Source organism: Dromiciops gliroides, chromosome 6, assembly GCF_019393635.1.
Source record: "Dromiciops gliroides isolate mDroGli1 chromosome 6, mDroGli1.pri, whole genome shotgun sequence".
NCBI lineage: Eukaryota > Metazoa > Chordata > Mammalia > Microbiotheria > Microbiotheriidae > Dromiciops > Dromiciops gliroides.
This window is the reverse complement of record NC_057866.1, coordinates 236,627,182-236,647,481: the sequence shown is the minus strand read 5'-3', so window position 1 is coordinate 236,647,481 and position 20,300 is coordinate 236,627,182. Positions and strand designations below refer to the sequence as shown.

Below are 20,300 nucleotides of genomic sequence, written 5' to 3'. Positions count from 1 at the left end.
TTCTCACTCTGTTGACTAGATTTACTAATGAAGTTGGTCTTGCCAGCAACCCTATTATCTGCTATGTCTAGTATAATATCAAGTAATTAGTTAAGCACAAAACTTTACATGCAAAACAGTGTAAATCATCTGAAAGTTTAAAGAATATACCCTAATTCATTGTTTTACTAAGCAAAAAGATATTTTCTACATGGGCAGCTAAGTGGAACACAATGCACAGAGTGCTGCTGGCCCTGGAGTCAGGAAACCTTATCTTCCTGAGTTCAAATCTGGCCTCAGACACTTACTAGTCACTCAACTCTGTTTGCCTCAGCTCCTCATCGGTAAAATGTGCTGGAGACGGAAATGGCAAACTACTCTAGTATACTTGCCAAGAAATCCTCAAATAGTGTTACAAAATTTCAGATACAAATGAAACAACTGAACAACAACAAATTTTTGATATTCAGTCATGGAACCAATACAAATTTTTAAGAAACTTTTCTTAAATCAGGATTAGCAGTTGAAAAACTGTTAAGAATTGTTTAGGATATTTATGTAGCAACTACATATTCTAATGCTACTCTGAAAGTACATTCAATCAATTGATAAATAAATATTTACTAAGCATCTACTATATGCCAGGCACTGTGCTAAACTCATTCAGTAGTTTTCTGTCAATATAATATTCAGGGAAGAATACATAGACGTAAAGAGTATACCTCCATATTCTGGGAGAATGGGTCTTTGGGATCACACAATGTTGAAGATATTCGATGGTTGCCACGGAAACATCTCTGACTTATATTCTGGGGGACTGGAAATGTTTGTCGAATAATTGTTAATCTTCCAATTGACCTTCTCACAAGTTCCTGTACATCAGCATCATTTATTTCCTATGAAATAAGAAGATTAGATAAACAAAGTGAAGTGCAATTTTACAGTATAGTAACAATAACACAAGACCATTAATGAAATATTTTCTGAAGTCTTAAGGAATATTTTTATCATCATAAATATACGATATATTTGCTAATGAATAATTACATGTTCATTAAAATGGCTGACATTCATATATACTTTAAATATGAATGACTAAATCATCTGAGAAGGAAGACTTTCACCAACATTTATTTCCTTTAATATAATATTTGACATTTATTACAGTAATTAAAAAGAGGAAATATGGAATACCTTATAACAAAATGGCTACACTGGATTTGCAGTCAAAGGATATGAGTTCAAATACTGTCTCCATGATCCATGTGACTTGATATAAATCATGTAACATCTCAAGGCAGAAAATGAGGGTTGCTCCTAAGTTCCCTTTGCAGGTGATCACAAAGTTCCTTCTAGGCCTAATTTTCTGATTCTGTGATTCTTGGAATCAGAAAGACCTAGCTTTAAATCCTGACACATGCTAGTTATTCAGTCATGGGTAAATGACCTAACCATTCAGTATCACTAAACAACTCTTTGTGACATGAAATTATAGAGGAATTGCCATTTGGATGAGTGGATAGAATTTCCATACCAGGTAATGTGATGAAATTACAGCTTTGGATCATCTAAACAAGCAAATAAATAAATAAATGACACAATTCAGAAAATTACTAGTGACAGGCAAAAACACTGGATGAGATGATTATTTGCATCACCTTTCAATGACATTAACAATCATGATACTCAAAGAACTCTGAGTACTCAAAGAAATGTGAATATTAATGTGGAACAGCATATTATTCCTTAGCAGTAGAAATAAAGATTCCAAAATTTTTCATGTAAACTGAATTTGAGAAATAATTTACATTTCCCTTATTTTCATATCAAAATTATATAACATAAAAGTAGTTAAATGTTTCATTTTAATCGAAAGGAAAAGAAAATATTAGAATTAGTTTAATTTTATTTTGTTTTGGAGAGAGCTACCATAATTATTTCTTAGAACACATGTTAAATAACTCTCATATTTCTGCTTTCCAAGGAATAGATTAAATAAAAAATGCCAAAAGGGAAAGAAGAAATTCAGCAGTGTGGTCTCAATAGGGAAAGATTCAAACTGATACAAAGCAGACTGAATTAGGGCATCTGAAGGTAAAATCAGCATAATTCTGCATGCCAAAAGAAGCTCACTCTGAATCAAAGCTTTTCTTTAACCTGGAAAAAAAAAAACCAAAAACCTCTCTAACTCTCACTTTGCTTTCCATCCCCCTTAGCCTATTTCAGTTATTTGACTTGAAGTAGCAAAGGATGTTGAAATAATGAAATATTGGAGTAAGTATTTAACTATACTACTGGTCTAATTGGAATCTGACAGAATGAAAATGATCAGAAGAAATAGTAGTCTCCAGAGTAGTCTAATTTAAAGACTTTTGTCCTTCCTAACTTCTCCTTTTGGATGCCTTTTGAAACCAATGAGCCTTTGGAGGTTTGTTCATCATTAATCAGAATAGATTTTCACAGTACCATAAAGAGAAGGTTTCCAACACTAGATAGCTATGCCAATATTTTGAACAGCAATGAGCACTTTTCAAGCTTGACAAAAAGCTTATAACAGAAAAAAAAAAAGAGGGAGGAAGCTCCACGTTATTGTTTTCCCTGCAAAGCCTGCAGAAGATGCTCACAGTTGTGAATTTTAATTTGTTTTTCCTGATGAAGCAATCACACTTTGTTCTTTTCTTATTGTATATCCTCATTGTATGTCAGCTCGAGAATTCATCCTTTTTATGATCTTTATAAAATACAGATTTTCTGCAAGCAAAATAACACCTGGCATCGGTTGTGTCCAATGTAATATCCTGTATTTCTGGTCGATTAATCCTTAATGTACCATAGATAATGGTTTTTCTCAGTTTATAATGCCATCTTTTCCTTTAGACTAGATCATTTCACTATGCACCTCCTCCCCCAAATACTTATCTTGCCAAAACACCACCACCACCACCACCACCACCACCACCACCAACCCTACAGCAACCCAGGTCTTTTAAACAATGCACTCACCCTGCAGTCATAAAGTATTACAGGGTTTTATTCATTCCATTTTAAGCTCTCTTTTACTAGAAACCTTATACAAGGAAATGAAAAGTTAGCATGTAATCAGCATCCAATTAGCTTTCTACTACATATTTTGCTGTTATGAGATCAAAGGTCCAAAATTCAGAGTTTGAAAGGACTTCTGATATCCTATAGTTCCTTTCCCATGTCTATCTACAGATAAAGAAACTAAGGCACAAGAGAGGTGAAGTGACTCACATCCACTATTTTCCAGGTCCCTAAATCCAAAGCTTTCCAGAACCCTCAAAAGGCAGTGTTAAATTGGGCCCAGAAGAAATGTGAAGTCACTCTTGCTGAGAAATGATCTTGGTTTGTCATATTTTCAATATTTCCTATTGTTTTTTCAGTCTGCATATTTTAAAAATTAGAATGCTTGATATTGGTTTTAGTGTGTAAATGATACATTTTAAGTATCAGTCGATCAATTAACATGCATTAAGTGCACATGAAGTGCTAGGCATCATGCTAAGCACCAGAGATAATAAAATGAATGAAAATGAAAAACAGCCTCTACCCTCAAGGAACATCAATAGATTAAGAGGCCAATCTCTAAATGTTAGCTGGGATATCCATATTTACTAGTAAGGAATTCCTTAGAACAGCATATTAAAGGGATAGGAATAAATTTCTATTCCCCTTATACATAACTGAACATCACTGATACTGATAAGGCATAAGTTAGAACAAAAATCATAGCCTACACGCAGAGTTTTAAATGTTTGTAAAGCACATAAGCACAAAACCATCTTGTATAATCATTTATCTCTAAAATACTACCTCAAAAGATTGCAAAAAAGAGTTACTTCTGAAAGCATTCAGTGTGAAGTCAGATTTATTATATATAATATATAATTATTATATCATACATATATATATATTTCTTTTGTTTTTGAATAGATTGTTCCTTTCTTTATCATTACCTCTCCACTCTTCCAGATATCAATCAATGCTTTTATAATGACATGCATGGACCACACCTTCTTTTGGAAGAAGATTTGCTTGTGGCTCTTCTTTAGGACCATTTATAGTCTTTTAAATTTTGCAACATTCATTTAAAAAAATTTCGTGGTGGTTTTTCTTTCCAAATGCATTGTTGTAGACATGGTGCATATTGTTTGTTTCTGGATCTACTAACTTCACTTTCTATTAGTTCCTGGAAGTCTTTTCATGCTTCTCTACATTCATATTCATCCATTTCTTAAAATATAATACTATTTTATTACATTAATATACCAGAATTTGTTTGGTTGTTTCCTAATTGGCATTTACTTTGTTTCTTTCTTTGTTTTTCCTACTACAAGAAATCTCTGCTATAAATATTTTGGTGTATATAGGCCTATTCTGTGGGAGAACTCTCGGTAAAGAAATATGGATGTTCCATTTGCATAATTCCAAATTCTTTTCCAAAACTGTTGTACCAATTTATAGTTCCACCAACAATACATTATTTTGCCTATATTCCCTCCAGCATTGACTCCAACATTGATCTTTTTGATATAATTGCCAGGAGGTCTTAATCTGAAATAAAAGCTCAAGGATCTTTTGAAAATCACCTTAATTATTGCTCAGTTCTCTATTTTCACTTTTGTGTAACTTTCAGCTAGATTTTTCTAACTCTGGGAGATGGAATTAAAGTTTCCTAGTGTTGCGTGTATATGTATGTATATATACCATACACACATATACATATACATGTATGTATAGAGTCTTCTATAATTAATATTTTATTATGAATTTAGATATTTTTTCTTATTTGATATAAAGGCAAGCCTATTACCCAAAACTTTTCTTTTCACACCATATCTACTCTTCCTTTTCTTTCTATTCTTTTTTTTAGTGCCTATACATTTATCATTGATACAGATTAGTTCTCTATTTTTCCTATATCTGTATATTTAATAAATATATCTGACTATACTGTAAGATATTTTCACTTTGATAGTATGATTTCAAGTTCTGTTCTTTTTTTGATTCACTTGATGCATAAGAGATTTTGTTCCAGACTCTCACTGTTATTTTATATATCTCTTTGCCTTTTAGATGTGTTTTTTAAAGCAACATTGTGTGGACCTTTGTCTTCTTACTCAATCTGTTACTCATTTGATGTTCTAGAACTAGGTTTACATTTTACTCCTTTATTATCTCTAATATATTTTAATTGTTTCTTCTTTTCATTTTTTCCTTTTAGATAATATTTTGTCCCTATAATTATTTTCCTTAACCAATTCTAAGTCAACTATATTCCCCAAGGCTATATTATCCCTTACGTTAACTCTAGTTGTGTTTTTCAATCCCCTCCCTAGTTTTCAAGGTTTTTTAAAAAATGTTATTTCTTTTTTTCTTCCTTCTTTTCATTTAATTATTTAACTTTTTACTTGTTTTTTTCTTCTCAGTTAAGTGATTATTTCAAAATCACTCTTTCCATTCCTCTATACTTTTTGTTATTGTTTTTGTTTCTTGTACATTTTCTTATTTTACATTTAAAATTTTATTTTCCCAGATTACATGCAAAATACAAATTTTGACATCATCTTGTGCATTTTCTTAAAAAGGATTTAAGGATTTTACCTTTCTCTCATTCATTCTCTTCACTTTCTGTCTATTCTTTTTTATTTTTAACATCTTTTTTGTGGGGCAATGAGGGATAAGTGATTTGCCTAGTGTCACACAACTAGTAAGTGTCTGAGGCCAGATTTGAACTCAGGTCCTACTGAATCCAGGGCCAGTGCTTTACCCACTGTGCCACCTAGCTGCCCCTAACTTCTAAAATTTTTTAACATTTGTTTTAAAATATTTTAACTCCAAATTCTTTCCTTCCTTTCAGCTACACCCCACACACATCAAGAAAGCAAGAAATACGATGCTTAGTATTCATGTGAAGACCCTTAAATATAATTGCATGTTAATCATGTTGCAAAAAATAAAGAAACTTTTTAAAAATGAAGAAATATGCTTTAGTCTGCAATTAATGTTCATCAACTTTCTCTCTCTGAAGATGGATATATATTTTTTTATTATGAGTCTGTTGGGATTGTCTTGTATCATTGTATTTAACAGAATCACTAAGATTTTCACAATGCATTATAATTACCATTGCTGTTACTGAGTTCATTATTCTGCTTATTTCTCTTGCAATCTTACTTTAGAGTGGCAATTTTCCAAGAGTCAAAAATCACTCTTTTTTAAATTGTTTAGACCAATTATACACCCTACCCTCATTGTGGTCATTTCCTTCCCTTGCTGTGAAAGCTACTCTCTGGGTCCTTGCCCTTTCACCCGTCTTTATACTGGTCATTCCCAAGAGCTATGATTTCCCTTCTTTGACAACCTATTAAGCATGGTGTTACAGTACTTTATCAGAAGAAATGGTCTTCTTATGCACAAAATCCTACAAATTAGACTAGTTGTAGAGGACCCATATCCCTTTATAAAATATATCCTTTCTTCTTCGGGGATGTTTTTAATGAGTCTCACCCCACCATTAATCACAAGGTTTCTCTTTGCTTTATCCCCTGTTTTTCCACCTTTCCCATTCTCCTATTACTCCTTATCTTCCTGAGTGGACAAGTTATTTTTCCTTAATTTGTTTTTAACCATGTATTTGCACTTGATCTCTCTCTCTCTCTCTCTCTCTCTCTCTCTCTCTCTGGGGCAATGAGAGTTAAGTGACTTGCCCAGGTTCACACAACTAGTAAATGTCAAGTGTCTGAAGCCAAATTTGAACTCAGGTCCTCCTAAATCCAGGGCAAGTGCTTTATCTAGCTGTCTTCTTCCACCATGTATTTGATTACACACATTTAATTCTATCTACTTTCCTTCCTTTCTCCACTTGTGTATGCCTATCCATTCTTCATTTAGTTCCACAAAAGGAACTAAAAGGAAGAATTCAGAAAGTGAATGAATGAAAATATAAGACATAAAAAGCATTCATCAAGACATTTGAAGATCATGATCTGTGGATTCTTTCTATTTGTAATCCATTTACTTGGGAGTTTTTTTGTTTGTTTGTGTTTAGAAATTCTAACCACTTTTCTTTTATTATTTCTTGTATTATGTTTTGAAGTTTTTTTTGGCTGTTCAACATTCTTCTGAGAAGCCCATGATCTCTCATTTGCCTCTACTCAGTCCATTTTGTGATCAACGTGTTTTGCTTTTATAAGGTTCATGTTTTCTCTAATCCTTATTAATTTTTGCCTCTCTTCTTCCAGATTGTCCATTATTTCACTATATTTTTTCCTCCAATTTGTTGTCTTTCATTTCTCTGGAGAGACCTATCACTAAAGATTCAAGTTCTTTTTTTCTATTCTGCTAATTCTTTCTTCTGTGATAGTCCTAAATTCTTTCATCTGTTCTCATTTGAAATATGCTCCAATGGTTCTGTTTTATTTCTTAAACCTTTCTGGAATTTCATATTGTGGTTCTTCTCTTGCAAATCCACAGAATTCTATGTTTCATAAAGTTCAATTTCCTTTGTACTATAATATTAATCTAGAGCTATTTGCATAACTTTAGAAGTCTTCTTACTCATCCTATTTTCCAATTTTGGCATCTTCCTTGTTGTTTTGTTTGCTTGTGATCTAGATAATAGCCATTTTCTTTTTCTGAGATCATTGATGGCTTTAGGGATTATTTTTCTTTTTACTTTTTATATCTTATATTTTCATTCATTCACTTTCTGACTTCTTCCTCTTTGATGGTGGGTTTATTAACAGGATTGGAATTCAAAGCTCTTTCAACCTCCTGTATTGGGGAATTCACTTACAAGGGCTTGACTCCAAGTAACTTGTCAAGGGACAGCTGACTTTAGGTGAACTCTAGTCTTCTTCCTTTACATCCTGCTAATTTTTCATATGCAATATTCATGCCCCACTTTTTCCATTCTTTAGTTGTCTGACTGGGTTACTCAATATTTACCATTTCTTTATTGGCTTGGGGAAGGTGATAGATGTTGTAAAAGGTGTGGTAGATGTTCTGGGCAAAATCTCTACATGCTTAGAGTTTCCTAGCGTAGGGGCCTCCACAACCAGAGTAGGTTTCCTATCGTATTTACCTTCCTCTACTCCGCAGGTAACTAGAAAGACTTGAAATATACTTGCTGCAAAATAATGCTAGAGTAAGGACAGGATTTACATATGCTGCCAGAACTGCAGCAACAGGGAAATTTCTGAATAGATTTCAGAGCAAAAATCTGTGAATTTTTTGTGCTCTTCACTTAATTCATAAGATTGTAACCTTGTTGAGCTTCCTTATTTTTTGTCATACAGAGAAAGCTGTCATCACTCTATTTCTGACATATAATACCTTTTTGAAGTGATAGTGGGATGTTCTAGGTTGAGTCTGATTCAGGTCAATCTCCTGATAGTTGGGACAAAATGATTCTTAAGTTATTCAATGACTAACAAAAGGAAATTTATTTAGCCTTAGAAGAAGGATATTCAAATAGAAAATATATTGAGAACCCCTTAAGTTTATTCAAGTAATCAAAGCTCCCATTGGAATCTACCAGCCAAAACACCTGATACCAGATCCTTCTACCCTTAACCCCCAACCCAAGCTCCTAGTGACCACTTTGTACTCAGGCAATAAAGAAGTGACGATGTGAGTTCTTAGGCCCCCTATATTAAGCTCTTTCCATTTGGGAACTAAAGAAAATGTCAAATTCCCCACCTTCTTGGTCACATGTGAAGTCAAACTCTTTTATAGGATAAATACTTTGTTGAACATTTGAAAGAGAGGGAAGGAGTCTGTGATTTTCTGTAATAGGCTTTGCACACCTGGGTACTTAATAAGCATTCATTGAAGTGAACCGAAATGAATTCTAAGAAACAAGATTCTATTATTCTGGCTCAAAATGTCACTTCTGAAATGAATTTTGGCACTAGAACTCAGATCTGGATGAATGGTTATATGGACACCTGATTAGTACATATAGGGAACATTATTTTAGTAATTCAAAAGAGCAGTAGATGCTACATATGGAAATTCAAAGTCAAATGGATACTTGTTTAATATTTATAGAGTACATATATTTAAAATAAATTGATTTAGGCTATGTTAAATTAGCAAACATCCCTGGGCTAGGTTAAATTAGGAAACTTTTATGTAAAATTAACTCTGTGAAGCTCTAAATGTAAAGTATATGCTATATAGACCTCAGAATGATTTGATATTTTTTAGAATAAGGTGTTTTTTTACTCACTATTACCTTTTTTTCTCATACCACATATAAACAAACTTCTGTAATATATTATATATGGATATACTATTCTGGACTTGTGATTTCATCAATGTATGAAGGTTGAGATTTCAACCCAGGTCATCCTGGCTCCAAAGTCAATTCCTTATTCATTGCACCATGCTTTTCTTGACTATATTTCCTGAAATATAAATGCTCACGTAATTATGTTTTCAGAATAAGAATTAAAAAAACAAACTTGAAAGGAATTGATATACTTTATTTTTTACCACTTTGCCTGTATCTTAATCTTTCAGCATTATAGCATCAACTTTCATAACGACAACACTATGGTGACAATAATTTAACTTAACTGGCTCATGACCACTATACTCACTGTGATGGAATCCTGAATAAAGTTCTGAATTAGTTGGTTACCAGAAAAAAAAAGTCTTTTGGGGTTGTCTAAGTACAGTTATGATGCCATCTCTAATCATGTGCAACAAATACATCTAAAATATTTACTACCTACCCCACAGGGTAGTTGCAAGGAAATTCCTTTGTAAAAATTAAAGTCTTACAACAATAATAGTAACAACTTGTTATCCATTCAGCTTAATTCAACAATTATGTTTTAATGTCAAGTAACTGTGCAAAGTGTTCAGCACAGAAAGGAAAAGAAAGGAAGTTCTGTCCTCAAGTAGCTTACATTCTATTGAAATCATCTGCCATTTACCTATAGTTTAGTAAAATGTAAGAAGAGTAAAAAATGGAAATGGATAATGATTATGGTTAATGGTAATGATAAAATCTTCAGAATTAGATCAGTCTCTTCTTCTCCATGTGGGACTTAACCAAGACTATTTAAATCAATTAGTGTTTATATTTGTCTTTTCTTCAGAATTTCAGACAATAGAATATCTGAACATGTATTGAGTAAAGCTAGTCTGTCAGAATATGATTACTCCAACTTAGCTTGAAATCTGAATTTTCTATACTTTCTTAAAATAATAAAAGATTTAATATCTTATCTCTACATGTATTTAAGACCCAGACTCAAAAGGATGGATCATAGAACCATCCAATCCAACCACCTTTGATAGCTAGATGAGAAATATGAAGATTTTTAATGATACCCAAAGTCATATAGGGTTAAAGCAGGATTTGGACTCATGTCCTCTGTCTAACAATCCAGATAATTTGAAGTTCAGTGAAATAAAATTGCCTTTACTCCCTTCCCTAAATAGACATTTTGCGGTTATCAAAAAGCTTAATTTTGACTTTCAGCTGTCCTCCCAAGCTAGGTGCCAGAATCTACTGCTGCTGCTTCATTTGTGACACAAAATGGTGAAGGTCAGAGGCAACAGATTTGGTCATAATGCACACCTGGGGAGCAGGGAAACAGTAGCCTCCAGCAAAAGGATATTATGGCCATTAATGACCCACTCATTGGCCTCAAGTGGATACCTTAGATATTATTATATGAATGCATTCATGGCATGAACTAGCCCTTGGCATGCCACTGTCAAGGCTGAGAATGGAAAGCTAGTGATCAGTGGAAAAGCCACTACTATGTTCCAGGAGAGGCTAGAACCAAATATGTAGTAGGGTCCATTGATGTCTTTACCACTATGGAAAAGGCCAGTGCTCACTTGGCAGGTGGAGTTACATCACAATCTCTTCCCCTTCTACTAATGACCCTATGTTTGTAATGGGAACAAACCATGAGGAATAAAAAAAATTGATTTAAGATTGTCAGTAATGCCTCCTGCACTACCAAATGTTTCACCTTCCTGGCCAAAGTCATTCATGACAACTTTTGCATCATGTACAGACAAAAGACCACAGTCCATGCCATTACTATTATACTGATGACAACAGATGGCAAATTGTGGGGTCATGGGCATGACCCTGCTCAAAACATCATCCTGACTTTCACCATTGCTATAAACAAGGTCATCCCTGATCTGAATTGGAATCTAACAGAAATGGCCTTCCATGTTCCTACTCCCATTGAATCTTCTGGGAATCTGACCTACTGCCTGGGGAAATTTGGCAGACATGATGATATCAAGAGAGTGGTAAAAACAAAACAAACAAACAAATAAAAAACAATATGAGGCACCCTCCTTTGAAGGGCAGGTTTCATCTTCTGATTTTGAGTGGCATCCCCTCTTCTACCTTTAATGTTGGTATTTTCCTCAATGACCATTTTGTGGAACTCACTTTCTCCTATGCCAATGAGTCTAATTTTAACTTCATGAATTATGTGGTCTCTAAAGACTAAAGTAGAAAGCTGCAGATCTTCATCCCCAGCCCCAAGAAGAATTCCTCTGCTGGGAAGCCCACATCCTTAAATTATTTCCCATTCACAATTTTTGCCCCAGTGCTTCTGTGGAGTAGTGGGGAGAAGCACAGAATCCAAGGTTATTTATGATCAATAAAGTCACAATATTGAATGCAAAAATGTTTAATTTCAGGACTCAATATTTATAAAAATATTAAAGATCAGAAAATGACATTAAAAACAGCTACAGGTTTTATTCCAATGGCCCATGCCTGGAGAAACAGGACAAGAGCTTTGTGGTAAGATTATTGGAATTCAGCTGGCTGACTGGGATGAGCCATACCTGGCCTGCCCTGAGCGACATATGCTGCTGATGACACCAGGAGAAACTACTCTCCATAGGCAGTTTTGAAGGACCTCCCCTTTATTAATTTTCCATATATTTAATTTGGCCCTCGCAGCTTTCTGCTCTACAGATTAGCAGTGAGCAGTTTAATTCATCATAAAACAAGAAAAGAAAACAACAAAGCACATGAATTATTTCTGTCATTTTTTCAGATACAAACTCTGAAAAATTATGACCCTTGAGTCATAATGATTTAAATAATTTGAGAGATACCTCAATAAAATCTCTCTAGGACTTCTGAGGTCAGCCTCAAGAGGGCATTTACATACATTCAAACTATTACTCCTACAGCAACCAACAGTGCATGTCTTGATGTCTAAATTTCTGACTTGTGTAAAATGTAAATAAAGAGTTGGGACATCTGTTTAAGGGCCCTGAAGGCATGGCAATATTCATAATGAAAGGCTTTTCGGGCCCAAATCCACTGAATCCAGAGGAACCAATAAGTGTGATTAGCAAGCACTAGCATATGATTTATTACACCAGATGAACCAGCACAGACTCTCATTAATGTAGAACTTTTAATGCAAATTAAAAAAAAGAAATTGCTTTCAAGTTTTCACATCAGTTTGGTCCATTGTAAACAATGCCAGTTTTGATTTGCAAGGCTTCTGTAGGACAACTACTTTTGTAATAAATTTAAATAAATGTTTGTAAGCCATTTAAAAATTAGGAATTAAATAGCGACTACAGACAACCAAATTGGACAGATTCATGTTCTCTGTAGTTAGTCAAATGAGTATTTGCATGTTTTGCCTTTCAAACTTTTCTAACTTGCCTTTATGCGAGCAGGACGTAATTCTCTCTCTCTCTCTCTCTCTCTCTCTCTCTCTCTCTCTCTCTCTCTCTCTCTCTTTCTCTCTCTTTGTCAGGGATAATGAGGGTTAAGTGACTTGCCCAGGGTCACACTGCTAGTAAGTGTCAAGTGTCTGAGGTTGGATTTGAACTCAGGTCCTCCTGAATCCAGGGCCAGTGCTCTATCCACTGCACCACCTTGCTGCCCCAGGACATAATTCTTTTAAAGAAATCTGTCATATGGTATCAGTTTGTTCATAAATGCACATAAATACATACTTGTTGAATGAGATATTATAGGAATGATAAAAGGCATCTAGGGTAGATAGCCTACTGGACTTGGAATCAGGAAAATCTAAATTTGAATCATACCTCAGGCAATTGCTAGCTTTGTAATTCTGGACAAGTCACATAACCTTTCCCAGCCCCAGTTTCTTCATCTGTTAAATGGGATTAACATCTGCCATTCAGGGTTGGGAGGACTGAAACAAATGAGATGTTTTATGTAAAGTGCCTTGTAATGTTGAAGAGATATATAAATGGTAGCTTTATGAATATAAGAGATATCAAAGGCATATAGGAGGTAATATATTTATTTATTTATTTAGTGAGGCAATTGGGGTTAAGTGACTTGCCTAGGGTCACACAGCTAGTAAGTGTTAAGCATCTGAGGCCGGATTTGAACTCAGGTACTTCTGACCCCAGGGCCGGTGCTCTATCCACTGTGCCATCTAGCTGCCCCAGAGGTAATATATTTATACATGCCAATGTATAGGGATCTCATAAAGGTATATGAGTGTGCATGTGTAGGAGAAAAATAACCTAATATGAAATGGTTATTTCTGGTTTAATTTTATTTGGGTAAGAAATGGGGGAGGAAGATGCCAAGTATGGGCTTATAAGTGATATTAGAGGTAAACAGAAGCAGTTGTGGTATGGGGTGATCTCCTGACAAAGCATTTATCAGGGATGGTAGGGGTCTAACTTCAAGCCCAGAACTTCTGAATCCTGAATATCGAGACACTCTCCATTGTACAGGAAATTGCCTTCTGTTTGCTTACTTGTAGAAATAAGAGGGAAGGAGGATAGAAAAGTTCAAGTTATAAACAGTAATGACAGTGTAAGTAAACACTCAATGAAAGGGAGAGATAAAGTTACTTCTAGTCCTCCTCTAGTCTCCTTCCTTCATTTTACAGATGAGGAGACAGGCCCAGGAAGGTGAAGAGATCTACCCCAGGTCACCCAAGTCAGAAGTCCCTCATACAGGATTTATATCTTCTGCCTCCAGATCCATGCCTTTTCAACTACCCAATATGCTGTAAGGTCTCCACAGTCATTCCATGTCACGGACTGGAGTTTTATGCATTTTTAAAAATCCCCTAATGTAATGCACGAAAAACCACTTAAATATATGTCTCACAAGAGAACTACAATTTACTCCATATTCATATAGGATTGGGTTCAAAAGAGCAAATATCTTTGAATTATTTTGAGAGATAGAAATGGTATTAATGCTGTAATGTTCAGTTGAGGAATCTAAAACGATTTTCATTGTATGACTCTCTCAGCAGAATACACTATCCTAATTCTCTTTAAAAGACAAGTTAGTTTACAGGGTTCTGGGGAAGTCCAAATGTGTTCTGTTCCTCTTAAGTATAGTAGAAATTGTCTTATATGAAATATATGAGATTCCTTAAATGACAGCAAAAGATTCAGATATCATATGATTATTCTTATAAATCCTATAAGTGATAAATAGTTGAATGAAAGTATTGATTTCTTTTGGCATGGATCAATGTGACTAATAGACAAGAGATCATTTTTAGTAGTAAGGGTTTATTGAGTAAAATAATTTTTAAAATGGTGTACTGCTTTGTGCTTTGTACATAGAAGTCTGACTGGTCTATTCCTAGTCTGGCTGAATAGGGGGCAGGTTAGAGAGGGAAATAAAATAAAACAAGAAATTAGGAAGACTCTGAAAACAAAACTTCAAAATCTGTCATCCAGAGGGCAAATTAAATTGGTATTCTGCTTTCCAGGGCAAATTCAGTTGACTTGGTGAGTGAGTTCACCAGAAAATCAGAAAGACCTCACTACTCCATATTGTTTGGTATCCTGATTTCAGGAATCTCACAGAAATGATTAGACATGGGTCTCCAGGACTGAGGAAACAAGGCAGTCCAGTCAAACACTAGAACAAGTGTAAGCCCATTCCCCATAAAGTATAAATATGTACCTCTACCAGCTCTGGGGAATCTCTGACACTTAGGAAGTAGGTGGTAGTCAAGACCACAACAATAGGGAAAGGCAAATATTGGGATACAGTTATCCAAAGTTGGTAGTGGGGAAAAGGGGGGTCAGCCATGGTGTGTAGTACAGTACCCAAAGTGGACCACACATCTTAGAGTCAGTGTTTGGGAGAAGGGCATAGGATAGATGTATTCCTAGATCCCCACTGCCTGTTATTTCAGCATCATGAAGCAAAGCATGGTTACTACTCTAGAAACAGGGCAAATACCTCCAGGGTGATCATTGAGGGGTGGGGCATAACAAGAATGGAATCTGATTCTTTGTTCTGAGGATATTATAATTCAGTCATGATAGACAAATTGTAAAGGGCAGAAGTTGACTCTTCCAGAAAAACCTTTGTACATCCTTTGTTTTTGAAGAGGACCAATGACATCACTGGTTAATGTCTTGATTTGTTTATGAATGTATTTAAGTGAGTCAGTTGCACAAAGTTGTCAGCCTTGCTATTTTTTCCAGAGTCATCAAAGATGAAAATTAAGATGGCTGGCAGCCTAGGATACAGTGGATGAGCTCAGTGTCTCTGCTGCCTGACCAAGCTTTAAGCACTCCACATCACCTGCTTCAACTGCCTTCATGGCTGTTGGTACCAATTGTTCTTATCTACCAATCCCATGTGAAGTCTTTACGTCTTGGGGGACATCCCCCCTAACTCAAAACCATGGGTTTGAGGCCTGGTGATTAGACTCACTGTAGTTTATCCTGCCTACTAAGATGGTTTTACCAGGATGTGGACAGTATGCATGCTACAACTTCTTGGAGCCACAGGTGAGAGTTGGGTGACAGGTAGATAGCAAAGGTCGATAAACAGCCCTGAAAAGAGCTCAGAAAGCCCTCCCACCAGAGGTGCTTGTCCTCATTGAACTTCTTACTCTATCTCAGGACTATGCTCTTGGGGAAATGAGTTTTAAAAATCAGCAAACTAATACATTCTAGTTTTCCATAATGAAAAGTAAAATAACAAATAATGAACTTTGAATAAATGAAAAAGTCAAAGTAAGTTTTTAAAAGTTTGGTTCCCTTCACAGTAAGCTACCAGGTTATTAAAGTTTAGCTAATGAAGATTAGTATTTATAAGAGCTCATGATAGATTGCCTTGCATTAGACAGTACATTAAATATTAAATTCCAGGCATGGTGTGAGGAGAATTTCCTAAGAACATATTTGCAATGCCCAACTGGTCTGAAGATTTTGTCTAGCAGAGCTTATTTCAGAGGGCTCTCTTTTATGATATATTTAAAATCCATCTTTTTTTGTTTTGCAAAAACTTCTATGAAATTTAAGGAATTTTATTTTAAAATAGATATACTGGGAAATGAAAAAAAACTAGATCTGTATTCTTGATTTATCCATATTCATACACTGAACTATTTAATCCTGATGGGTGGACTGGACAAGAAACATTAAAATATAAATGGAACACTAGCACTCCACTGGGAGGTATTCACTGTGCTTACAAAGAAGAATTGTAATTTTTTTTTTTAAAAGCTGATCTTCCAAAGTGTGAAGCTCAAGCCAGAGGAAAAGACTAAAGATACACAGCAGGAAAGGGGGTGATTTTAAAAAATTTATTCATACAAAGTCCTTTATAAAAAAAAAAACCCTCACATTTTATTAAACAACATCCACTCAGCTTGTTGCAACTTTATTTCAAGTCCTGTTTCCTCTTGGCAAATACAAAAGAAGTAGAAAATACTGTTGCTATGTATGAAAACAGGGTACACAATGGATGGACAATTATGTTTAGTTGGCATTTACCTCATTTATGATGATCCAGTGACAGTCAAAAGCAACCAAATTAGTCTCCACCACCTAGAATCAAAAACAAACCAGCTATCAGTCAGCATTACTCATGAAAACCAGATGGAATTCAATGGATTCTCTCTGCTAAAGGGGGACAAAAAGAAACCAAATATTTTTAAAGACCTTTGTAATTCAGTTGAGGATAGCAGACCTAAAACAGCATACTGTAAAATCATTTCTGTTTTTGTTAGGTTCACTAATTAAACAGAGAAAAGGAATTTAATGTGGGAATAGGAGGAAATAGCTTTCTAATAATAGTAAGAAGGGGAATTTACAAACAAATTGAATGAGATATGAAAAAAGATAGAAGCAAGAAAGTCTTAAATAGAATTTTAGTATGCATATATTAGTGTGTGCATATGTATTCATTTATAGATATGCATACAGATGTTATACAGAGGGTTTCAAAAGTCTTAGAACAGTTTTAATCTATTAAGGCATATTCTTTTGCTCTTACATAATGTTGGACTTATTAAAGATTATTAAGCTTTAATGGCTTTAAACTAAGACTTTTGAGACAACCTATCTTTATCGATATTGCTTATCTATCAATCCATCCATAGAAATTGTATGAATGATAGTGTTCTGTCAGTGTTATATGAAATCATGGAGTCAAACCATAAAATCTCAGGGATGATAAATCATAGTCATTAAATCTCATGGTCACCTGCTGCAATGTACCCATACTTGTCAAGGTATCTCCTCTACAATAGTACTGGTCTCTTGATGTTCTTGCGATAGGGAGTCTCTCAGTCATATCATTTTAGCTGGGGAATGCCCTACTTACACAGTGTCTCCTTATATTAAGTACATATTTACCTCTCAGTAAGTTCTGTTCATTGCTCCTATTTCTCTGTAGGGCCAAGAAGCATAAGCCTAATTCTATATCTACATGCAGACTTCTCAAACATTTGAGCATTGCTATCATGTGCATTCTTTCCTTCCTCTAAATCTTCTCTTCTCTAGGCTAAACCCCTATACCTAGAAAATCATTTCTCAACAGGCAAAGTTTGCTTGTTGAATTCTATCTTTTAAAATCTACTTCAAATGCAACCTCCTCTGTAAAGCTTCCTCTGATTGAAAGGCTTTCCCCCCACATCCTGAATAACACTTTCTGTTGCTTTCTAAGTTATATTGCATGTGAAACTATCTTTATATTTTACCTCCAGACAAGACTGGAAGCTCCATGATGCCTCTTTTCTATCCAGTTACACTCTTCAGGACATTTACATGTTTACTATTGTCCTTTTAAAATGCATATTTTGTCATTTAACATATAAGTCTTCCTAAATCATCACAAATACAAATTGATAAACTTGCCTTGGATGTGTTCATTTAAGTCATTGGTTAAGACAAAAAACACAGCTGAACAAAACTGAACAATATGCTGAGACCTGTGGAATCCCCTTAGAGATCTTTCCATTTAAAATATTGAACTTTATTAGAATATGTTTTCTTCTATGACACTAATAATGAAAACATTAGCAATCAATGAAGAGGCTACTGTTACTTTAGAGACATTGTCTTCCTTCTGGAGTTTATTGATAAATCAATAAAGAGTATATTGTCTTGGACCATTTTATCTACATTTTGTAGACTGTGATATTGTGATATCATTATTGTCAAATATATAATTATGAATAATGTAATTGTTTTAATAATAGTAAATCAAACCAGCTGAGAGGCATAGTAACCAGAGTTCTGCAACTGGAGTAAAAAAAATGAGTTTAAATCATCCCTCAGACACTTACTGATTGACACTGGACAAGGCACTTAAATTTCTCTCAATCTGTTTCATAATTTGTAAAATAGGAGTAATGGCACTTACTTCACAAGTTTGTTAAGAGGATCAAATGAGATAACACAGGCAAAACACTTTGCAAACTTTTAAGTAGTATATGAATATTATTATTATTATTATTATTATAAATGTAAGGAAACTCCCTCCACTGATTCAAATCAAAGGAAAGTTTCAGAAGTTATAATCATAGTGACTGGCCTAGGGCACTGAGAGATTATTTGACTCGATGTCCAAGTATGGATTTGAACCTGGATCTTTCTTTCTTGAAACCTGTATTCACTATACCATGATGCCTTTGTGTTATTTTATTTTACATGGGTAGATTGAGTTTCCTTGTTTTATTTAGGCTGGAAGTGTAGTTTGCACTCATAGGCCCAATCCCACAACTGATCAAGATGGAAGGTTAACTTCCTTGATTTCCACCCTAGGCCAGTTGGCCCCTCCTCAGGCATCCTGGTTCCCTCCCTGCCACTCTCTCTGCTCCCAGGGGACCATATAAGTACCAGACAGTGTAGTCATTCTTTGTGTACATAGATTTAGGCTACTACAGTTCAGAACTCCCAAACTGAAGCAATCCACCAGATTCAGCCTCCCCAGCAGCAAGGATTAAAGTATGTATCACCATGCCCAGCTTGTCTTTTACTTATATACAATCTTTCTCTCTTATGATGAACTTAATCATCAGCAAACATGAACATATGAAGAAAGAAAATCAAATGTTTCATATAGTCACTCAATCATCATGCATATTTTTAAAATGTCTCCATGATGCTGTAAAGGTATTTGAAAAAGTTTAAATGTATGTTAGACTGTAAAAAATTAATTATTAATAAGTATATTCAACCTAGAAAAATTATAATAGCTGTACTTATGAAAAATTATGATTATATGAAAAATTATAAGCTTAGAGAAATTATAATTGGGCCGTAAGTCCTTCCGCGGTCGCCATTCAAATGTAAAATATTTTAAACTGACTAGGGCCTGATTTGGGGGGGCGCTAATCTGACTGAGGTACTTAATCTGGGACTGTTGACTATTTGGCTATCTGACTGCTATTAACTTAGTATGGGCCATTTAAAAAGTTCCACCACACTGCTCCACTCCCAAAATTGATAAGCAAAGGATTAAGAAGCCTCTTAACTAAATAATCAAAGCAGAGTTTATTTATGAGATACTATTTAAAATTAAGAATACAGGGAAATAAAATGTACAACCCTACTGCTTTGCAGTGCATCTCTTTTCACTGTGTCTCTTTCCCACCTGCTGGGCCTGGACCTTCATTAATACAATAAGGGCCTTAGCCACCTCTTGCCTTAGGGCACTCAGGTCCTTTATTCTAACTCCAAGCCCCTTTCACTTTGTAAATCCCTTGCTTCTAACTTTCCTTTCCTTACTGCCACTGCTGAACCCCTGTGTTTCCTTACTGCCACTGCTGAACCCCTGTGTTTCTCTCTCACCGACCTTCTGTCTGTCTGTCTGCTCTGTCAGTCTGCCCTTCAGCCTCTCTTTTCTCTGTTCCCGTTCCTTCTTGTCTGCCAGCCTCCTTGTAGCCCCCTGTCTGTCTTCTTCCATTCTTTGCTGTCTCCAACCTTTCTAATCTCGTCAGCTGCCCCCTTGACCTCTTCTCAGCCACCCCGCCCCAGTCTAACCCCCAGGTCTATATATATATCTTTCTTTTCTCCACTCAAAT

General features: G+C 35.0%; 1 protein-coding gene across 2 annotated transcripts in view; it reads right to left on the bottom strand.

Moving 5' to 3' along the window:
- GRID2 (glutamate ionotropic receptor delta type subunit 2) overlaps positions 1–20,300 on the bottom strand; it is a 1,875,262-nt gene that overhangs the window by 712,557 nt on the left and 1,142,405 nt on the right. For both annotated transcript variants that reach the window (XM_043971982.1, XM_043971983.1), the window contains 2 exons: positions 16,765–16,818; positions 702–875 (listed from right to left, as the gene is read on the bottom strand). In XM_043971982.1, coding sequence (XP_043827917.1) covers positions 702–875; positions 16,765–16,818 — 228 coding nt within the window. The remainder of the gene's footprint in view (positions 1–701; positions 876–16,764; positions 16,819–20,300) is intronic.